The 21,322-nt window shown below is 42.6% G+C and overlaps 1 protein-coding gene across 1 annotated transcript in view; it reads right to left on the bottom strand.

Moving 5' to 3' along the window:
* FER1L6 (fer-1 like family member 6) overlaps positions 1 to 21,322 on the bottom strand; it is a 101,850-nt gene that overhangs the window by 37,767 nt on the left and 42,761 nt on the right. The window contains 10 exon segments of the mRNA XM_077808407.1: positions 622 to 710; positions 713 to 769; positions 3,569 to 3,608; positions 3,739 to 3,861; positions 5,221 to 5,426; positions 5,691 to 5,871; positions 7,170 to 7,331; positions 14,647 to 14,757; positions 19,985 to 20,134; positions 20,774 to 20,908. Coding sequence (XP_077664533.1) covers positions 622 to 710; positions 713 to 769; positions 3,569 to 3,608; positions 3,739 to 3,861; positions 5,221 to 5,426; positions 5,691 to 5,871; positions 7,170 to 7,331; positions 14,647 to 14,757; positions 19,985 to 20,134; positions 20,774 to 20,908 — 1,254 coding nt within the window.

Raw genomic sequence — 21,322 nt, forward strand, 5'->3', positions numbered from 1 at the left:
GAAGAGAAGACTGGGGGCAGGGGGGAGAAGGGGGCAGACATGATACATTTTCAAGTACATAAAAGGTTGTCACAAGGAGGAAGGAGAAGAATTGTTCTTCTTAAATTCTGAGGCTAGGACAAGAAGTAATGGACTTAAATTGCAGCAAGGAAGGTTTAGCTTGAATATAAGGAAAAACTTCCTAACCGTCAGGGTGGTTAAGCACTGGAATAAATTGCCTAGGGAAGTTGTGGAATCTCTGTCATTGTAGATTTTTAAGAGCAGGTTAGACAAACACTTTCCAGGAATGGTCTAGATAATGCTTAGTCCTGCCATGAGCACAGGGGACTGGACTAGACAACCTCTTGAGGTCCCTTCCAGTCCTATGATTCTATTATTAAGTGCATAAGTTAAGCACACTTTGGCATGATAAAGTGTACACATGTATGTGATTAACTATAGACAAGGTGCAACGAGAACAAAGGGAAAGAAAAGGGGAATGTAACTCTAATATTTACAGTGTATTCCATAAGGGTGAAATTCAACCATGTGAAGATGATCAGCATAAGAGCTAAATTCCCCTCCAGTCTCACTTCAGACTAGCCCTCTGCCCAGCAGTGAATTTTGTCTGTCCCAAATAACCTGAATTACAACAACAACGCATTTTTTACCTTCAGAGTTGCTAGATTTGGGTCTTCTTCCTTTTTTTCCTGTTTCAACAACTTTTTTCGCTTTTTTTTGTCTGGCTCATCTTCAATGCTTAATGCTACGTGGCCAGATGTCGACCTAGCTACAGAGATTGATGACATAATTTAGGTTTATAGCAGCTGCAGTAATGGATAAACCTCTAATGGCTTAGATAAGTCCTTAACATAAATCTTGGGGGATTTTACTCCATTCCCTCTCCTCTATACTTCTCTTGCAATTTCTCCTGTCAAACCAGTCAGAGATTCTTTTCCTACAACTCCTCTCTACCTGATACACCGTTTTTTACTCCTCTCTACCACTAAATACAATCGTTGTCTGACTTATCCCCTTCCCTGTGACTTCTATTCTTACTCCCCTGCTTACACACATACACACACACACACCTTTTCTTTCTCCTTCTTCCTCAATCATCCCAAGGTCAAATCTACTCCAACAGACCCTACTACCTTTCCAAATGTTGAGAAAAATTTAAGCTGAGGTCTTACCAAGATGGAATGCCATTGCCAAGATGCAGACTGCCTTCAGATCTCATATGCTTCAGGCCTTCCTCAGGTCAAAGGCACCAAAAATGCATGCCAGTGTGCCTCTGACCTTAGGAAAGCCATGGAGAGAGTGGAGATAGATGTAAATATGGCAACTGCTCAGCAGAAACTGCCTACCCGGTTGACATCCCACCACTGATTTTGACAGCTATCAACAAAGGCAGGAGGAGCTTGTTGGATCTAACTATCCAAACCTTATTCAGGTTTAGTGTTTGGGTTGAGGTTTGGATCAGTCCTGTTAATTTTGTTAAACTAATTCATCTATCTGTGATATAAATATCTATTAATACTATCTCTCTCTTATTCTCTCTCTGGCATTTATATGGTGCCAGTCACCATAGTATCTAGGCAATGATATAAAACATATCTTGTGCAAGTAAGTAGGAAAGTCTTTTTCAGTTCTCAAGTCACCAGCCTGGTCAAAAACAATGGAAAACCCTGGCATAACTGTCACCACTAAAGTTTGTGGATGGTAGAATTCTATCTATGTTAAGTTTCAGTAGCAGCTGTGTTAGTCTGTATCCACAAAAAGAACAGGAGTACTTGTGGCACCTTAGAGACTAACAAATTTATTTGAGCATAAGCTTTCATGGGCTAAAACCCATTCATCGGATGCATGCAGTGGAAAATACAGTAGGAAGATATATATATATATACACACAGAGAAACACAGATATATATATACACATGAAACAATGGGTGTTACCATACACACTATAACAAGAGTGATCAGTTAAGGTGAGCTATTACCAGCAGGAGAGAAAACAACCTTTTGTAGTGATAATCAAAATGGGCCATTTCCAGCAGTTGACAAGAATGTGTGAGGAACAGTAGGGGTGGGGGGGAAATAAACATGGGGAAATAGTTTTACTTTGTGTAATGACACATCCACTCCCAGTCTTTATTCAAGCCTAATTTAATGGTGTCCAGTTTGCAAATTAATTCCAATTCAGCAGTCTCTCACTGGAGTCTGTTTCTGAAGTTTTTTTGTTGTAATATTGCGACTTTTAGGTCTGTAATCGAGCGACCAGAGAGATTGAAGTGTTCTCCGACTATTTCCCCATGTTTATTTTTCCCTCGTACTGTTCCTCTTGTCAACTGCTGGAAATGGCCCATCTTGCTTATCACTACAAAATGTTTTTTTTCCCTGTCCTGCTGGTAATAGCTCACCTTAACTGATCACTTTTGTTATAGTGTGTATGGTAACACCCATTGTTTCATGTTCTCTGTGTATATATATATAGATCTTCCTTCTGTATTTTCCACTGCATGCATGCGATGAAGTGGGTTTTAGCCTACGAAAGCTTATGCTCAAATAAATTTGTTAGTCTCTAAGGTGCCACAAGTACTCCTGTTCTTTTTATCTATGTTAAGGTGTCAGTTAACAATATTGCTGTACATGGGTGCGGCATCAGAACTTTGTATAGCATTTCTTTCAGGTGGCTAGGTATGGTCCATGCGTAATTAGAATTTTGACTGATAGCTTTTCAGCACTGATAATCTGATAATTGAAATTTTGGTCAGCTGCCACATTCAAAATGATAATGACTGACATTTATGTAGTACCTTTCATCCAGAATGATTGCAAAATGCTTTGCAAACTAGAAATCATTTCACCACTAATAAAATATATCCATCTCTAGGATGGGAAGAGCCAGCCGTTTTATTCTGAGGAGCAAATCTACACAGAAAGTACAAATATTAGTTTTCTTTCTCTGCCTATTTAAATAGTCAGGTTAGGAAAATAATTTGCTAACGGCATGGTTCACTGTCACAGGGATATGTAAAGCAGTAGAAGATTCTCTTCCATTAGTGTATTTAATGATCTATTCTTGTCCAATCCCATCAGGCTCTTCTGCTGAAAATTCTTGAGTTGACTGAGTTTGACACAAGAATTAGCTGCTATTGTGATGCCTATCATTCTGGACTCTATTTTCAAATTCAGATTCCTGGAACTGAACCCGGTTTGGGTTCTCAGTTGGATCAAAATTAAAAGAGGCTCATTTTTTGGACCTGATACAGATGCAGACCAATACTGTGGTAATCTTTCTAGAACATCTAACATTGTAAGATTTCCATCATTTTGAGGCAGAATTCTGCAAAGAATTGCTTGTGCGATTTGAACATCGTTAAACCCAATCCTCAACCCAGTTTTGTATCTCAGCATCTAAACTACCCATAGTCTAATCCAGATATGGATTAGGACCTAAACGCTGCCCCTCTCACAACTCTAGGAAGAACAGACATTCAATAAGAACAGGGTAAAAATGTTCTTGAATTAGCACAGAAATAAATTATTATAGTAAGTAAAAAAGTACATATACAAATATTTTACTCACTGTTGCCTGGTTTCCCCTTGCTGGGATAGATTGATTTTACCTTTCAAAATAAAAATAGAATAGTCAGACTCCTAAATACAAATGGAACATTAAAGAGGAAGCCATTTTGCATAAATCTAGCTTTAAAATACCATACCTCCATTCAAGTATGGGGCTACTGGGGCCCTTACCTTTTTCATTTTTTCCATAGAAGCATCGTACTTTGACCACCAATCAATAACATTTTCAGCAGATTCGTCTGCTATTGTTCTCTTTTTTCTTTTTGTGGATCGTTGGGAGTATTTTCTTGAGACCTAGCAAGGTATAAGGAAATGCTGTTCACCTCTAGGCTTATGTCAGCTATTAAAAACCAGCTGGGCTATCGAGTGGAACAGATGTAGGTGGAGTGGATTTCAGTCTGTAAGACCTACATTATTTTGTGTTTCTATCTTTGCATCCCACTAAAGAATCCATTGTGATCATCATGTTATTAGTACAGTTTCTCTAGTACCTTCAGCTGGTATCAAATATTATACTTTTAAAATTTGGGGCATTGCAACAAAAGCAAACTATTTAAAGGGAAGATCTAACTTAGAAAGAAGAAGAATTATATTTGGAAGGATACAGACCTCCTGACATCCCCTGGTTCCCTCCAATATCACTGCATTTGCAGATACATTCAGAACTTTCAATATGATCAACACTTGAGTTTTGAAGACAACTAGGATTCTGAATAGCCATTGAGAATTCAGCCATCTTCCCTTTGAAAAGATAAAGAGCCTGATTCCACAAACCAACTGCTTCTGCAAGTAGGCCCACTGACATCAATGGGATTGCTCATGTGAATAACGACTGGACCCTGTTAAATTGCGCATTCGGCCTTTCACACGAATAAAGAGTTGCCACTTGCAGCTATCATGTATTTAGCAGTGCAGCTACAAACAGAAGGGTGGCAATGGTGAGCTATATTAGACACAGAGTTACAATACTAGGCTCTATATTTGGATGAGTACTTTACTATATTTCACTCACTCTTGTATCTATAAATTGTGTTGTTACAGAAGATAGACACACAGGGGTGTGTACATGTGGAGTTGAGACATCACTGCCTTTCCTTGTCCTTCAAACTATGCAGAACATTGGCAATGTGTAACTAATTACCAGTGCATCTAGGTGCTACAGGTAAGAAGTGGCTACTTTATCCCACTCCAAAAAGTGTAGCTCAAATGGAACACAATGTCAAATAGTTTTGTCACTCCTTCCATTTCATTTTTGCAAAAGAAAGAAAGAAAGAAAGAAAGATTGGTTATTTCCCCATCCAAAAAGTGATAGTTTATAGGGCTGATCAGAAAAAGGTTTCTGCAGTCTGGAAATGTTCTTCTGATCAGCTGTATGAACTAGAATGCATTCGGCCTGTCATGCTGACCAATATTGTCTCATTGTTTCGTTGTTCTTCCCTCTCTGACTGTATGCACCCATTGTCTTATACTTCAATAGTAACCTCTTTAGCACAGGGACTGTCTTTTTGTTCTGTGTTTCTACAGCACCTAGCACAATGGGGTCCTGGCCTATAACTGGGCTCCTACATATTACCATCATAATAAAGTTATTATTATTATTATTATTATTTTATTTTAAAATAGCTTGCTATCTGATGGTTCAGCCAAGTCCACCTTCTGCTTTCCATCTTCTGCTGGTTCAGAGGATGGGGGTGTAGATTTAAGTGCAGATGGCAGTGAAGAAGCAGCAGCAGATTTTGCTGGATCTGGTTCTTGCATTCCTAATGCAGCTGAACCACGCTCCACATCAACATAAATGTGATCCGCTGGACGTGATTGTGGTTGGGGTGATGCAGGCAGCTGTGGTGACTCCGGAGCAGCTGAAATTAGAAACACAGCAAATTGGCAAGATTATGCCAAAAAAAGAGACAGTCATCGTATTGGTTCTCAAGAAAATATGAATAATGATATCTCTTAAAAGTTGCACAGGGCTTGATCCTGCAAGGTGCTGAGCACTCCAGCCCCAGTCCAGCAGATCCCTTAAGCATGTGCTTACTCCCAGTGCAGTAAACTATTATTATTTACTATTTTAGCAAATATCACCTTGTCTTTTTATTTGGGGACAAGATATATTGTGCATTTACCTTTGTCAGTTTCTATAACGTCCACTTTTGCTGTAGGTGCAGGAAGCTCCTTGGGTTTATATAAATATTGCTTAAGGCAATTGATGGCGTGTGTTCCAACAAAAGTGCTGCGACCAAAAGCTCTCCAGTCAACCACACAGATACTGAGTGGTGGGTGCAAAAGCTCGTTTTCAGGCAATTCCTGGCAGAAAAGAACAGACAACAGCATGAGAGATTTGTTTTCCTTACTAGTGTCCAGAAAAGTGTCCTGAAAAGTGCTGGATTGAGAACCCTGACTATTGATGTTCTTGATCCATCAAACAGGTACAGCATGGGCAGTGTAGTTCTGTCCACTACCCTGCCAACCCTGCCTAGAAAAGCACCCTGGCTCGTGGGTGGGCTGCTAAAAATGTGTCAGGGAAAACAGTAAAGCCTAGAGGAATCAACACAGTGTTGGGAGTCAGGAATTTGTGAGTTCTAATCCAGCCACTGACTTGGCCAAAGTAATTTCACTTCACTGCCTCAGTTTCCTAGCTGTAAAAGGGGATAACATATATTGCCCTAGTTTACAGGGATATTGTGCTGATTAACTAGGTAATGTCTGGATATCAGTTTGAATGCGTAAAGTGCAATAAAAATTAAAGGTACCACAGGTACTTAGATATTATTATTGGTGCTTAGATACCATTGTGCCTTATAAACACTTAGATAGACTTTCATCTCTGTTGGTGTCGCCAGCTAGCGCAAATCCTTGTCCACTAAGACCTGAAGTGAAAGCACCAGTTCATTTCGCACATGCCAATGGACAGCTAGGAAACTTCAAGGCACTACTGGCCAAGGTCAAATTCAAGTCAACAACCTAGAGGTAAAAGGTTCAAAGCTCATGGATCGTAACTAAGGTTAAGATTTTATCAGTGTTATTTTTAGTAGAAGTCACAGACAGGTCACGGGCAATAAACAAGAATTCACAGAAGGGTAATTCCCGGAGCAAGGGGGCTGACAGACCGAGTCCCGCTGCCCTACCCACTATGCGGGGGGCTGACAGCCAGAGCCATGGTGCCCACCCAAGGGGAGGGGACTGAAAGCCTGAACCCCACCATATGGGGTTCACTGCCAGAGTCCCACTACACAGGGCTCACCCTGATGCTCAGGGAAGGGGGCAGGCTGACAGCCTGAGCCCCACCACACAGGGCTCACTGCCAGAGTCCTGCCATATTGGGCTCACCACACCACCCGGGGTGTCCTGACAGCCTGACCCCCGCTGCCTGAGGCTGACAGCCAAAGCCCTGAAGTCACACAGGTCATGAAAAATCATGGAATCTGTGACCTCCATGACAGACTCGTAGCCTTAGTCATAACCAGTCAATTACTTAACTGTCCAGTCTGGCAACAGCACAAAAGTGCTTAAAAAGTAAAGAAAATCGAACAGTGCTATAGCTTGTGTCTTCCACTGAGTAAAGAAAAGACAATCAGAGAGAGAGGGCAGTGCATGGTACATACCACTTCAAACCTGTCTGCTTGGACACTGAAGTTGGGATTGTTCTTGACACTCTGGATGACGGAAGATTTAACTCCTTTCCCTGCGCATTCTATGAGAACCTGTGGACGGTCCACGGAGAGGAGCTGTACCTTCTTCAGCTCACGAACGCCCCAGAACAGAACCTATGGCAAGTGGAAGAAAAGTGGTCAGCAAAACATAGGTTATAGTGGGCCAGACTCACTGGGATGCTCCTGACAGGAGTACACAGGTAACACTGGGAATCATGGACCAGGTTCACCAGTATGCTCCTGCCACTTTGTGCCACTCAGACAACGCATAGCTGCCAGAAAGCGCTGCTGAATCTGGCCCCAGTTATCTGTAAGAAATTGTTCTAAACACCTGTCAGAGTCTGAAATTAAAAAGAAGACTTCATGTCTTTGAACTGAAAGTTAAGCCAACTAACAATGTTAAACTGTTAACAAAACATAATCAGTTAATAATAATTTTATTTCTAACAGTCCCTCCTCTTCAGGACAAACATGCTCAGTCCCTATTAATCTGACGAGTCAGATCCTCAGCTATTGCCTACAACAGAGCTATATCAGTTTATACCAGCTGAGGATATAGCCCATGGTATTTTGTCAGGAATAGTTTTATCACCTTTAGATGCTTTATGCATTGATTCACTGCATACTCTCTAGAACTCTCATGGAATTCCAAGTTTTCTTACACACCGGTACTTATTAGCAATACAATTATTTAAGCTCTAAGTATAGAAAATAGCATTAAAATGACCATAATTACAATAATATAAATTAGGAATTAGAAAATCCAAAATAAAATTCTTCGAATGCCAAACCACGGCCATATCATTCAGGAGTAGACTGTGGGTAATGCCCTGACTGAGTACTATTTAAGCACATACCTAACTATAAGCACATGATTTGTCCCATTGACATAAATGGAATTCATGTGCTTAAAGTCTAAGTATGTGCTTAATTAACTCACGGACTCGGGCCTCAGGCAGAAAACACATCTGAAAAAGAGATTTTTTTCCCTTTGTCCAGTGGACGGTTGTCATTTCTCTTCCTACTTCCCTTTGCAACAATTTGACTGTTTGATCCCCTGCGCAGAAAAAGTCACAGCAAGAACTGCTCCTGTGGTTGAGTTCACACACAAGCATTTCTAGTGACTGGCTCATCAGTCTCAGCACAGTTCATATAATTAAAATCTGACTTGATTTAGAAATCTTCAAAGACAGGCAATTAAACACATTATGTGTAGTTATAGGACCAATGACAGGAAGTGACACAACAGGACTGGTTAGAATTTGGTCATTATTCTGACAAATGAGGAGTTGCCAAATTTCCCTTACATTCTGTATAATAAAGTGACTTTAGGCCCAAATTGTAGCTGACTGTTCACAGGGGCACTAGAGGGGTTGGGGAGAAAGCACAAACACATGCACACAGGAGGCAGCCATCATTTGGCTGCAAGTTTTGGGAGCAGAGGAGGAGTGGCTAACACTTAGCCACTAGCAACACTAAATAACCCAAAGAGGGTGTCTTGGTGCAGCAGGGCAGGCCCATACCTGCCTGCCCATCAAGTGTTGAAGGTGGGATTGAGAGCAGGCGACACTTCCCAATTGTCCAGCCATTTTACACGAGCATCTTCCATACTCATGTACTGTAGCTAGAAAGACTGGTTACTTATGTTGTACAGTAACTGCAGTTCCATGTGTATTCTGCTCAAGGTGCGCATGTGCTCCACACACCTGGGACCAGAAGATTTTCCATTAGCAGTGTCTGTTGGTCCTCGCCTGTGCCCCTCTCCTCCTCATGCTCTGAACCAAGGGTGGAAGGGACGGTGCACACTGACCACATCTCCAGCTCCTTCCTTAGCATGAATAACCTTAGGACAAAGATCCAGTGCAGAAGAGGAGGAGGGCAGGTGGCGGAACCACACATCTTGAAGAACTCATAAGAACAAAACATAAGAATACCCATACTGGGTCAGACGAAAGGTCCATCCAGCCCCGTATCCTGTCCTCTGACAGTGGCCAATGCCAGGTGCCCCACAGGGAGTGAACCTACCAGGTAACGATCAGTGATCTCTCTCCTGCCATCCATCCCCACCCTCTGACAAAGAGAGGCTAGGGACACCATTCCTTACCCATCCTGGCTTATAGCCATTAATGGACTTAACCTCCATGAATTTATCCAGTTCTCTTTTAAACCCTATTTTAGTCCTAGCCTTCACAACCTCCTCAGGCAAGGAGTTCCACAGGTTGACTGTGCGATGTGTGAAGAAGAACTTCCTTTTATTTAAACTCCAGTTACTATACAACATAAGTAACCAGTTGTTCTTCTTCGAGTGATGGTCCCTAGGTTTATTCCATTTATTCAAGGGTGATGTCATGGTGGGAGTCTACTATAGACCACTGGACCAGGGGGAAGAGGTGGATGAGGCTTTCTTCCGGCAACTCGCAGAAGTTACTAGATTGCACACCCTAGTTCTCATGGGAGACTTCAAACACCCTGATATCTGCTGGGAGAGCAATACAGCGGTGCACAGACAATCTAGGAAGTTTTTGGAAAATGTAGGGGACAATTTCCTGGTGCAAGTGCTGGAGGAACCAACTAGGGGCAGAGCTCTTCTTCACCTGCTGCTCACAAACCGGGAAGAATTAGTAGGGGAAGCTAAAGTGGATGGAAACCTGGGAGGCAGTGACCATGAGATGGTCGAGTTCAGGATCCTGACACAAGGAAGAAAGGAAAGCAGCAGAATACGGACCCTGGACTTCAGAAAAGCAGACTTTGACTCCCTCAGGGAACGGATGGGCAAGATCCCCGGGAGAAGAACATGAGGGGGAAAGGAGTCCAGGAGAGCTGGCTGTATTTTAAAGAATCCTTATTGAGGTTACAGGGACAAACCATCCCGATGTGTAGAAAGAATCGTAAATATGGCAGGCGACCAGCTTGGCTTAACAGTGAAATCCTGGCTGATCTTAAACACAAAAAAGAAGCTTACAAGAAGTGGAAGATTGGACAAATGACCAGTGATGAGTATAAAAATATTGCTCGGGCATGCAGGAGTGAAATCAGGAAGGCCAAATCACACCTGGAGGTGCAGCTAGCAAGAGATGTTAAGAGTAATAAGAAGGGTTTCTTCAGGTATGATGGCAACAAGAAGAAAGTCAAGGAAAATGTGGGCCCCTTACTGAATGAGGGAGGCAACCTAGTGACAGAGGATGTGGAAAAAGCTAATGTACTCAATGCTTTCTTTGCCTCTGTCTTCGCGAACAAGGTCAGCTCCCAGACTACTGCACTGGGCAGCACAGCATGGGGAGGAGGTGATCAGCCCTCTGTGGAGAAAGAAGTGGTTCGGGACTATTTAGAAAAGCTGGACATGCACAAGGCTATGGGGCCAGATGCGTTGCATCCGAGAGTGCTGAAGGAGTTGGCGGATGTGATTGCAGAGCCATTGGCCATTATCTTTGAAAACTCATGGCGATCGGGGGAGGTCCTGGACGACTGGAAAAAGGCTAATGTAGTGCCCATCTTTAAAAAAGGGAAGGAGGAGGATCCGGGGAACTACAGGCCAGTCAGCCTCACCTCAGTCCCTGGAAAAATCATGGAGCAGGTCCTCAAGAAATCAATTCTGAAGCACTTAGATGAGAGGAAAGTGATCAGGAACAGTCAGCATGGATTCACCAAGGGCAAGTCATGCCTGACTAATCTAATTGCCTTCTATGATGAGATAACTGGTTCTGTGGATGAAGGGAAAGCAGTGGATGTGTTCCTTGACTTTAGCAAAGCTTTTGACACTGTCTCCCACAGTATTCTTGTCAGCAACTTAAAGAAGTATGGGCTGGATGAATGGACTATAAGGTGGATAGAAAGCTGGCTAGAGTGTCGGGCTCAACGGGTAGTGATCAATGGCTCAATGTCTAGCTGGCAGCCGGTATCAAGTGGAGTGCCCCAAGGGTCGGGCCGGGGGCCGGTTTTGTTCAATATCTTCATAAATGATCTGGAGGATGGTGTGGATTGCACCCTGAGCAAGTTTGCAGATGACACTAAACTGGGAGGAGAGGTAAATACACTGGAGGGTAGGGATAGGATACAGAGGGACCTAGACAAATTGGAGGACTGGGCCAAAAGAATTCTGATGAGGTTCAACAAGGACAAGTGCAGAGTCCTGCACTTAGGACGGAAGAATCCCATGCACCTCTACAGAGTAGGTACCGAATGGCTCAGCAGCAGTTCTGCAGAAAAGGACCTAGGGGTTACAGTGGACGAGAAGCTGGATATGAGGCAACAGTGTGCCCTTGTTGCCAAGAAGGCTAATGGCATTTTGGGATGTATAAGTAGGGGCATTGCCAGCAGATCGAGGGACGTGATCGTTCCCCTCTATTCGACACTGGTGAGGCCTCATCTGGAGTACTGTGTCCAGTTTTGGGCCCAACACTACAAGAAGGATGTGGAAAAATTGGAAAGAGTCCAGCGTAGGGCAACAAAAATGATTAGGGGACTGGAACACATGACTTATGAGGAGAGGCTGAGGGAACTGGGGATGTTTAGTCTACGGAAGAGAAGAATGAGGGAGGATTTGATAGCTGCTTTCAACTACCTGAAGGGGGGTTCCAAAGAGGATGGCTCTAGACTGTTCTCAGTGGTAGCAGATGACAGAATGAGGAGTAATGGTCTCAAGTTGCAGTGGGGGAGATTTAGGTTGGATATTAGGAAAAACTTTTTCACTAGGAGGGTGGTGAAACACTGGAATGCATTACCTAGGGAGGTGGTGGAATCTCCTTCCTTAGAAGTTTTTAAGGTCAGGCTTGACAAAGCCCTGGCTGGGATGATTTAATTGGGGATCGGTCCTGCTTTGAGCAGGGGGTTGGACTAGATGACCTCCTGAGGTCCCTTCCAATCCTGATATTCTATGATTCTATGATTCTATTTAAGATGACTCTCAGGCAGTATTCTTTGGGGAGGAGGGGTGAGGAACCCTGCTGTACCACAGATTGGAAGACTGCTGTGTTGAAGGATGCATCTGCTGTAGACGCCTGTACCAAGGCATAATATCTTCCAAATTTATGCACAGAGACCCACGTTGCTTCTCTATGGATCTGCAGAAGAGGGACATCTCAAAGGGAATTTACTAATGCCAAGGCTGGTGAGATATACAGAGAGCGGAATTTCCAGTCTTCTTTGGTGGCGTGGGGTTTCAGGTAGAAGACAGGTAAGTGGATGACCTGGTTCAGTTGGAATTGCAAGATTACTTTCAGAATGAATTTAGGATATAACCTCAGGGAAACTTTATCCTTATGGAATACCATATAAGGAGGGTCTGCGATAAGGACCCCCAGTTCTCCTCCTCTTCTGGCTGAAGTGATGGAAACCAGGAAGTCAACCTTCATAGACAGAGGGGTGAATAAACATGAGGCTAAAAGCTTGAATGGTGAATTTATTAATGGAGGTAGGACTGGATTGAGGCCCCAGATTGGAGTAAATTTTAGCACTGGAGGAAAGATTCTGACAAGACCCTTCAGAAACCTTACTGTAGTCAGACAAGCAAAGACTGAATGGATGTCCACAGGAGGATGAAAAGCGCTAATAGCTGTCAAGTGCACTTGTAAGGAGTTGAGAGACAACCCCAACCTTTTCAGAGTGAGAGGAGGTTGTCCAGAATAGTAGAATCTCAGACTGGGAACAGTCAATGATGCTGATGTCATATAGAGAATCTCCTCCATTTTGCTGTATAGCACTTTTTCACAGAGTCTTTTCTGCTATTGCCAAGAATGGATTGTGTAGCTACTGAGCACGATCCCTCTAAGTTTGTCATCCATCCAAATACCAAGTTGCCAGATGAAGAGATGCTGGGTTGGGATGGAAGATCTTGTCTTTGTCCTGGGTCAGCAGTCTGAGATCTAGTATGGGCCTCCAGCCTCCTTTCTTCTTGGGGATGAAGAAATATCTTAAGTAAAATCATTTCCCCCCATGTTGGGGTATACTGGCTCTATAACTCCCATTTGGAGCAAGGAGTGTACTTCCTGTCAGCAGTAGGGAGGGATTTTGAGAGGGTGGATGGATTCGAACTTTGTATATTTGGTGATGATGAGTTCCATAACCCATTTGTCTGATGCTATATGGTGCCATGCCAAGGAAAAGTAAAGTAAATGGCTCCCAAAAGGGGTGGGGAAATCTGAGCCCAGTAGACTTGGTGGGAGGATTGGTTTGCAACTCTGAAAGGTCCCATCAAAAGGACTGCTTAGTGGGAGGCTGGGCCTGGGAGGACAATGAAGGAGGAATGTTCTGCTTTCGGTGCTGCTTTCTTTGATGATTTCTTGGGGGCTCAGAAGCCCTCTGAGGGTGAAGAATTGCGGAGTGGGCTGTTGTTGATGGGAAAACTGAGACTTAGGATATTTTCTTTGTGGTTCTGAGATATTGATACCCAGAGAATGGAGTGTTGCGCTCAAGCCCTTGAGGTTATGTAACAAACTTCTGTTTTCTCACTGAGTGGGTTCTTTCCTTCGAAGGGCAGATCGGATTTCCTTGGAGAATCCAGAGGCCTGGAGCTATGAAGTCTGTTTCACGACTATAAATGTTGCCAGGGAGTGGGAGGCTGTATCTGGTGTGTGTACCAAAGCCTGGGAGGCAGAACTTGCGAGCAATTTACCTTCCTCAACGGTTGCTCAGAACTGAAGTCTACACCCCTGAGGCAGCTTGTTGACAGAAAAGTTATTATAATTCATACAATCATACTTTTCCATTAAAGCCTACTAGTTTGCTGTGTAGAACTGAAAACAGAAGTGAAGATTTTTTCCCCAAAGAGATCTAAATGTTTGGCCTCCTTGTCTGTGGATTCAGATCTGGGTTAGTCTTGCTTGTTCCTTTCATTGACAGCCCACACTCGCAGCTGACACCCTACAGCTCACTGAGACTCACACTAACACTAGAAAAGAAATCAGAACAGGTAGAACTATTTACAATATTTACACTAGAAAACAAAGACTGCAAGCTAATGCTGCGGACACTGGAGAAGTTTGCTCTCCAGTCACAGGTGGTAGAAAGGAACTGGAGAGGCTGTTGGTCCGCACCATCCCTTATGTCCTCGGTTCAGAGCACGAGGAGAAGGGTACACGCATAGACCAATGGACACTGCTAGTGAAAAGTCTTCCAGTCTCGGGTGCATGGAGTGCATGTGCATTTGAGCAAATATGTATAGGGACCGTCCTTTGAAGAAAAGTCTGGCCCTAGTTGTTTTCACTATCTAATTCAATGGTTGGAGTTACTGCCTTATATGTGTTGTGTTCAGGAATTGCACCTGATCTGGCCCTTTTAGTTACATTTGAACAGTCAATTGAACAGTTACATTTGCGTAATTCCCACTGATTTGAATGTCAAAAATCACATTGCTAAACCCTGTGCTCCACTGCAAAAATGTAGAATGTCTGGGAGACTGAAAAAGTCAAAAATGTTATTCTTTGTAACTTACCTCCACTCTGTATTTGCTTAAAACAGGCCGGATGTTGGCTGGAACTGGGTAGATCTGGCTTACGTCAGGTGGATCCACTGGTGGAAGGCTCACTGGACCAGAATCTGGAATCTGAAAAATGAAATAGTCATAACTCTTTGTCACTGCTCTGTGAAATATAGGCTCAGGTCCCCCTGTAAGTTGTCCATTGCATACAGTACTTTACAGCAACTAGGGCCATCATGCAGACAGAATACATGCTCGGCATTGTGAGAAAGACATGCTTTGGAATGCTCTCTGCTTTGCCATGAGGCCAAAGCACTTCATGGGAACAGGTAATTTTAAATTCAATAGACTGAATCATGGAATCATAGGACTGGAAGGGACCTCAAGAGGTCATTTAATGCAGTCCCCTGCACTCATGGCAGGACTAAATATTATCTAGACCATCCCCAACAGGTGTTTGTCTAACCTGCTCTTAAAAATCTCCAATGATGGAGATTCCACAACCTCCATAAGCAATTTATTCCAGTGTTTAACCACCTTGACAGTTAGGAAGTTTTTCCTAATGTCCAACCTAAACCTCCCTTGCTGCAATTTAAGCCCATTGCTTCTTGTCCCATCCTCAGAGGTTTAGAAAAACAATTTTTCTCCCTGCTCCTTGTAACAACCCTTTATGTACAGTAACTCCTCCTTAACATTGCAGTTATGTTCCTGAAAAATGCGACTTTAAGCAAAACGATATTAAGTGAATCCAATTTCCCCATAAGAATTAATGTAAGTGGAGGGGTCAGGTTCCAGGGAAATTTTTTTCACCAGACAAAAAACTATATTATATATATATATATACACATAGTATAAGTTTTAAACAAGCAATTTAATACTGTACACAGCGATGATGATTGTGAAGCTTGGTTGAGGTGGTGAAGTCTGAGGGTGGGATATTTCCCAGGGAATGCCTTACTGCTAAATGATGAACTAGCATTCAGCTGAGCCCTCAAGGGTTAACACATTGTTGTTAATGTAGCCTCACACTCTACAAGGGTGCACGAATGGAGGAAGGGGAGACAGCATGGCAGACAGAGACAGAGACACACACCCTGTGTGTGGGAGAGAGAGAGAGGCGCATTGCCACTTTAAGTACACTGACCCCACTCTAGGTACATTGCCTTTAAAAAGATCAGGAAGTTGAGACAGCAGCTGCGGCCAGCTCTCTCGTCCTGAGCCCTGTCCTGTGCCCGCCCTGCTCTATATGGAGAAGAGGTAAGCAGGGGGCAGGAGTAGGGGGGAGGGAGGCACCCTGACATTAGCTCCTCTCTTCCTCCCCCTGCACAGCAAGCAGGAGGCTCCTGGGAGCAGCTCCAAGGCAGAGGGCAGGAGCAGCACATGGCAGTGGGGGGAGGGATACCTGAACTGGCCAGCAACTGATAGCCTGGTGGGCAGCTGCTGCACAGGGAACTTAGGGGGGCTGCCGGCCCACCCTGGTTCCAAGCCCGCACCAGCTAGCGCCAACGGGCTGCTCTTCCTGCAAGCAGTGGACAAAGCAGGTGGCTGCCAAACAACGTTATAAGGGAGCACTGTGCAACTTTAAATGAGCATGTTTCCTAATTGATCAGCAATGTAACAATGAAACAACGTTAACCGGGACAACTTTAAGTGAGGAGTTACTGTACTTGAAAACTGTTATCACGTCTTCTCTCAGTCTCCTCTTTTCTGCACTCCCCCACAATCTCTCTACAATAGATCTATGCCCCTTCCTGGTTTGGTATGCCTTTTCTTCCTCTAGTACTCCAGGCTGAGCCAAAGGGGCACTGATCTCTTCTACCAGAAACTCAATTTCTAACGCTGACAAAACTATGAATTGCTATTTCACAGATTACCTCCTTTTGCTCAGAAAATTCTGTTTGGCTTCATTATGAAACACAACACATAAAGAGGTGACTATGGGACAGGATTAGAGAGGAAGGATGTGAAATGTCTTCTGGTTAACTAAGAGCAAACAAAATTAGATCAAATAGATGCGCAATGGTGCGATAATGATCACACACAAGTGAAAGGGTAAGGATTCTGGGAAATAGTCATAGTAATGTAGTGTCTAGAGTGCTTTATAATTATTGCCACTGAAATGTTAAGGCTATGAGAGAGTCACCAGGGAACCTGTAAAGTTCACATCTTTTGTTTCTTTTAAATAGGCGTCATCTGTCTTCTGTGTCCTGATATGTGCTGCTGTGTGGAAAGTTCATTTAGTATAAGGAAGAGGAGATATTTTCCTTACCACGTTGTAGGCGCAGAAAACAGAAAGGTGTAAAACATCTCAGAGTGACAGCATTACACAGTACAGTGGTGATAATGATAATAAACTAAAACAGTAACTCATATTTATATACAGAAGCACCTCTGATCCAAAGCAATCCCAAAGCACTTTATAAACTGAAAAGTGGGATCATATCCCCAGTCCTTCCCTAAAGTGGTGAAACACAGCAGCTATTTAATCACAAACACTGGGCTGAATCTTCTCTATTCCATCATGAAACTCCGTCAACTTCAGAGGAATTGCACTGGTATAACGAAGAGGAGATTTTGGTCCAGTGCCAGCATGCCACAGTTTAGGATAGAAAGTGAAGAATTACACTGTAGTTAGCTGAAATTGTATGGGGAATTTTAGGGGTCAGGAGAAATGTAATTACTAGAGGGTTAAAACTCTTTTCAGCAGAAGATGAAACTATTCAAAAACTCATTCTTTTCATCTTGTTACAACCTTTTTGTAAAAATGTTGTTAAAAAGCTGGCCAAATTTTTCTTTAAAAAGGAGCTTTTTTTCTCGTGAAAATAAGGCCATTTTCAACAGGTGGTGGGCCCATTCAGAGTAAAAGGTGGCTGTGAGACTCTAAAGCCAAAATTCAAAAGTTAACATTGGAATTGTCACATGTTTTTGATGTGTACATAGTCATTGAATCAAAACAAAATGTGATGAGTGAAATAAACTGAAATGGTTTAAATTTTAGTCTGACATTTCAGGGGGAACATTTCCAGACAATTCTAGTAACTACACAGATGGGAACCATACCAAGATATCTAGGCCAGCATTCCTAGCTCTCAAGAAAGGTGCCCTGTGAGCGTTAATGACTTCAAATGATCAACACTAGCAAGTGAGGTAATATCTGTTATTGAAACAACTTGTGTTGGTGAGAGAGACAAGCTTTCCAGCCACACAGTGCTCTTCTTCAGGTCTGGGAAAGGCAAATCACAGCTAAATGCAAGATGGAACAGATTGTCCAGCATAAGTAGTTAGCACATATTGTAAGGGACCATTCAAGGTAGAGTGGCCTATTACCACCTCTGCAGTCATAAGACACAAAGAGGGGGTCAGTGGGTTACAGATTGTTGTAATAAACCATAAATCCAGAGTCTTTGTTCCATCCAAGATTATTAGTATCTAGTAGAGTCATGAATTTAAGCTCCCAGGACCGTCTTTTGAATGTGTTATGCACGTTTCCTTTCAGGATGAGGACTGATAGGTTATATACAGAATGATCACTTTGTGAAAAGTGTTCACCCACAGGTGGTAGGGTGCTTTTGTCTTTTATCATTTTCCTGTGTGAATGCATTGCAGAGCGTAATGATTGTCTGGTTTCACCCACATAATTTTTATTGGGGTATTTAGTGCCCCGGATGAGGTATACCACATGTTGTGATAGGCAAGCGTAGGATTCATGGATCTTGAAAGGTGTCTTGTGCCAGGGTGTTGATCATTGTAGCAGTGGAGATATGTGCACTGCATACATATTAAGACTAGCAAGTGTCCACTATTAGTCATTGTTTCTCTAATCTCCTATTTCTCTAAGTGTCTCAACTGTTCTGTTACACTGAAATCAACTTTAACCCTTTTGCAGTGACCTAGAACTACCTCAGTAATTTCAAAAAGGGATCTTCTCTCATACATATTGTTACTCCAATTATAAAATAGCCTGAATTGAAACAAACAACAATTTGTAGATCGGAACTACCTAATGTGGTATATGTGGCCAAAAGCGTTATTGTCTCCGAAGTACAGAGCGAATTAGAGATTGTAGAGTTTCTTCTCACTGAGCATCATCAGGAATCCTTTGATACTAGAAAGAAACTGCCAGCACATCAGGCCTCTGAGAATGCTTTAAAGCCTCTCATAGTGTTTTAACACATCTTTTCTTGAATGGTTCTTTAAAGTCCATGCTCTTGAGCATTATCTGTGATGAAAACAAGCATTCTTTAGGATGTAATCACCAAGACAAACAGTGAAGGGTCTGAGAATGCTGAATGCCAGCGCTGGGTCATTTTTACATTTATTTTCAGCTCTTTATTCAGGCCTTAGATATTTTCAGATCAGTCTGGTATGTTGTGCTGTTTCCCTTCGCCCAGATAAAAGTGAAATAAAACTAAATGTTCACTCTGTTCACTAGAAACATGGACTAGATTAAAAATTGAGAAAAATATTGATTATGGAGCTAGATTCTGTCCTTAATTACACCCCACTAAGTTGGTGCGTTCCCCTCCTTGATGTTATTTAGGTTTAATTGGGGAAACAATTAGCCCCACATGCTTTAAAATGCAATTTTACTCTGGCAAGTGATTATTAAAATGCCATCATGGGGGTTGTGTGTTTTACATGTTATGTCTCACTCATTCCAGAACAAATTTGTTCAGTTTACAAGTAAAAAGAAGTTTCTTCTACCTGTCAGCCCTACAAATTCTGCTTTGGGTCTGAAAGTCAAGCTGTCTTGTTTGTGCATTTGCAAAGCCATGCCCAGATGTGAGGGCAGAATTCAGCCCTGCAACTGGAAACTGGTTAACAATTCTGTTTATGTGCTACAGCCAGAACAGAACCCAGTTAACTCTCCCTTCTATACATTGCCTCCATACTGGTAATAAGAGTAAGTAGCAGTAACAATTTATTAGTGTTGTTAAAGACATAGACCTCTAAACAGACATAGGGAGCAGTAAGAAGATGCCATGTTTACACAGTAACTTCCCAGAACAAAACGACACTTTACCTTGCAGTCAATAGAATTAGAGCAGGGTAAAACCAGTGGAAATGCGAGGTAAGCCAAGCTAGAGGATTCAGAGGGCCAGCAGCGGAAGTAGGAACAGTGTTTATTGTTCCAACTGCAGGATGAACAGGAATGACAACTGCATCATGTTCTAGGCATATGAGATGTAAAGGAGAAAGGATCCAATTCTGCTCTCTCCTGGGTGCAACTCCTTCTGATTTTAACAAGGGATGCACCTGTATAAGTGAGGACAAGACTAGGACCACGGCGTCTCTTTGTACCCTAAATGCTTTTACATGCCCCAAAGGTAAATGTTAATACTCAATCCCTCACCTGCAGCAGCTCGAATGCAGCAAGAAGGTCTCCTCCAGACAGATTTCCACAATGCACTGGGTGATAAGATAGTTTAGGTGGCTCGTATTTCTGATCAGCGAGTCTCACCACAGGGGCAGCTACTGTTGAGCCAATATAGTCTGATTTACCCTAGATAAATAAGGATACATACTTCGGGTTATTTTGTAAGTAGTCTAAACATAGCAGCAGCCTTAGGAACTGCTCCTCCCACCCTCAATCCAAATGTGGGAAATGGGCTTTTAATATATCTGACAAAACTACCCAGTCAGGTGCACAGCAAAATACAATGGATGGCAACTATTGAAATGATAGAGGGTGTTCTTTAAACTCATCTGAAGTTTACCAATGCCTTGATTTCACATTTCAGCAATTCTGAAGGCAGTATCCTAATAAGCAGTGAGATGGCACTAGATTTCTGTGAGCTGGAGGTAAATTCGGGTCTCTGAACATACATAAATACAATAATTACAACTGCGTACAAGTAAAAGGATGTTTCTACTGCAAACCCCTTTTTGGATCTGAGAGTCAAACTGGAACAACAAGACCAGGAGGTTACAAAGACGTAACTGAGGACTGGATATAAATCTGGTTCTCAGACTACGTCCCATCACAATATTAATCTCCATTTTAAAGGGCCAGAAACTGATTTACATGGCCAGAAAAACTACTTTTAAATGTCTGTTAAATGACATAGCTTTGATTTTTACATAGATAATACATTATACTGCAACAATTCAGATTTTTTAATAAGAGGCATTTCATCTTTACCACTGCATCATCATCGTACAGCTCTATGACAATCACTGGTGGGAATTCAGCAATTTCCTTCCCTTCACCATGGAGCACAATGTTATTGAACAGCAGCATCTGATTCCACGTAGGGGATAATGTCTGAGAAATGATCTAGTGAAAAACAAACAGCATTTTAAGAAGGTTGGTAAAAGACTGACTGGTGTGCTCCAGCAGAAAGTGGCTGCACCGTGATGAAATCTTTTCCAGTGGACTAAACTAAACTATTAAGAGAGGGTGAAATACAGAATCAGCACAAGGCCTATTTTAAATGTCACTCACCTCTGCAGAGGTCCTGCATCAGAACCCATGCAAGCCTCATTTAGTGCCCAGTCCAGCAAAGCACTTAAACCGCATGTGTAACTATAATCCCATTAACTTCAGTGAGGGTACTCATTTACCTAAAGTTATGCATGTGCTTAAATAGTTTGCTGGACTGGGGCCTAAAAACCTTAACATGGGCCTTCATAAGTGCATTGAAAGTCTTTCCCACACAGATGAATACCACCCCTGTTCATTCCGAGCTGT

Source organism: Eretmochelys imbricata, chromosome 2 (assembly GCF_965152235.1).
Source record: "Eretmochelys imbricata isolate rEreImb1 chromosome 2, rEreImb1.hap1, whole genome shotgun sequence".
Classification (NCBI taxonomy): domain Eukaryota; kingdom Metazoa; phylum Chordata; order Testudines; family Cheloniidae; genus Eretmochelys; species Eretmochelys imbricata.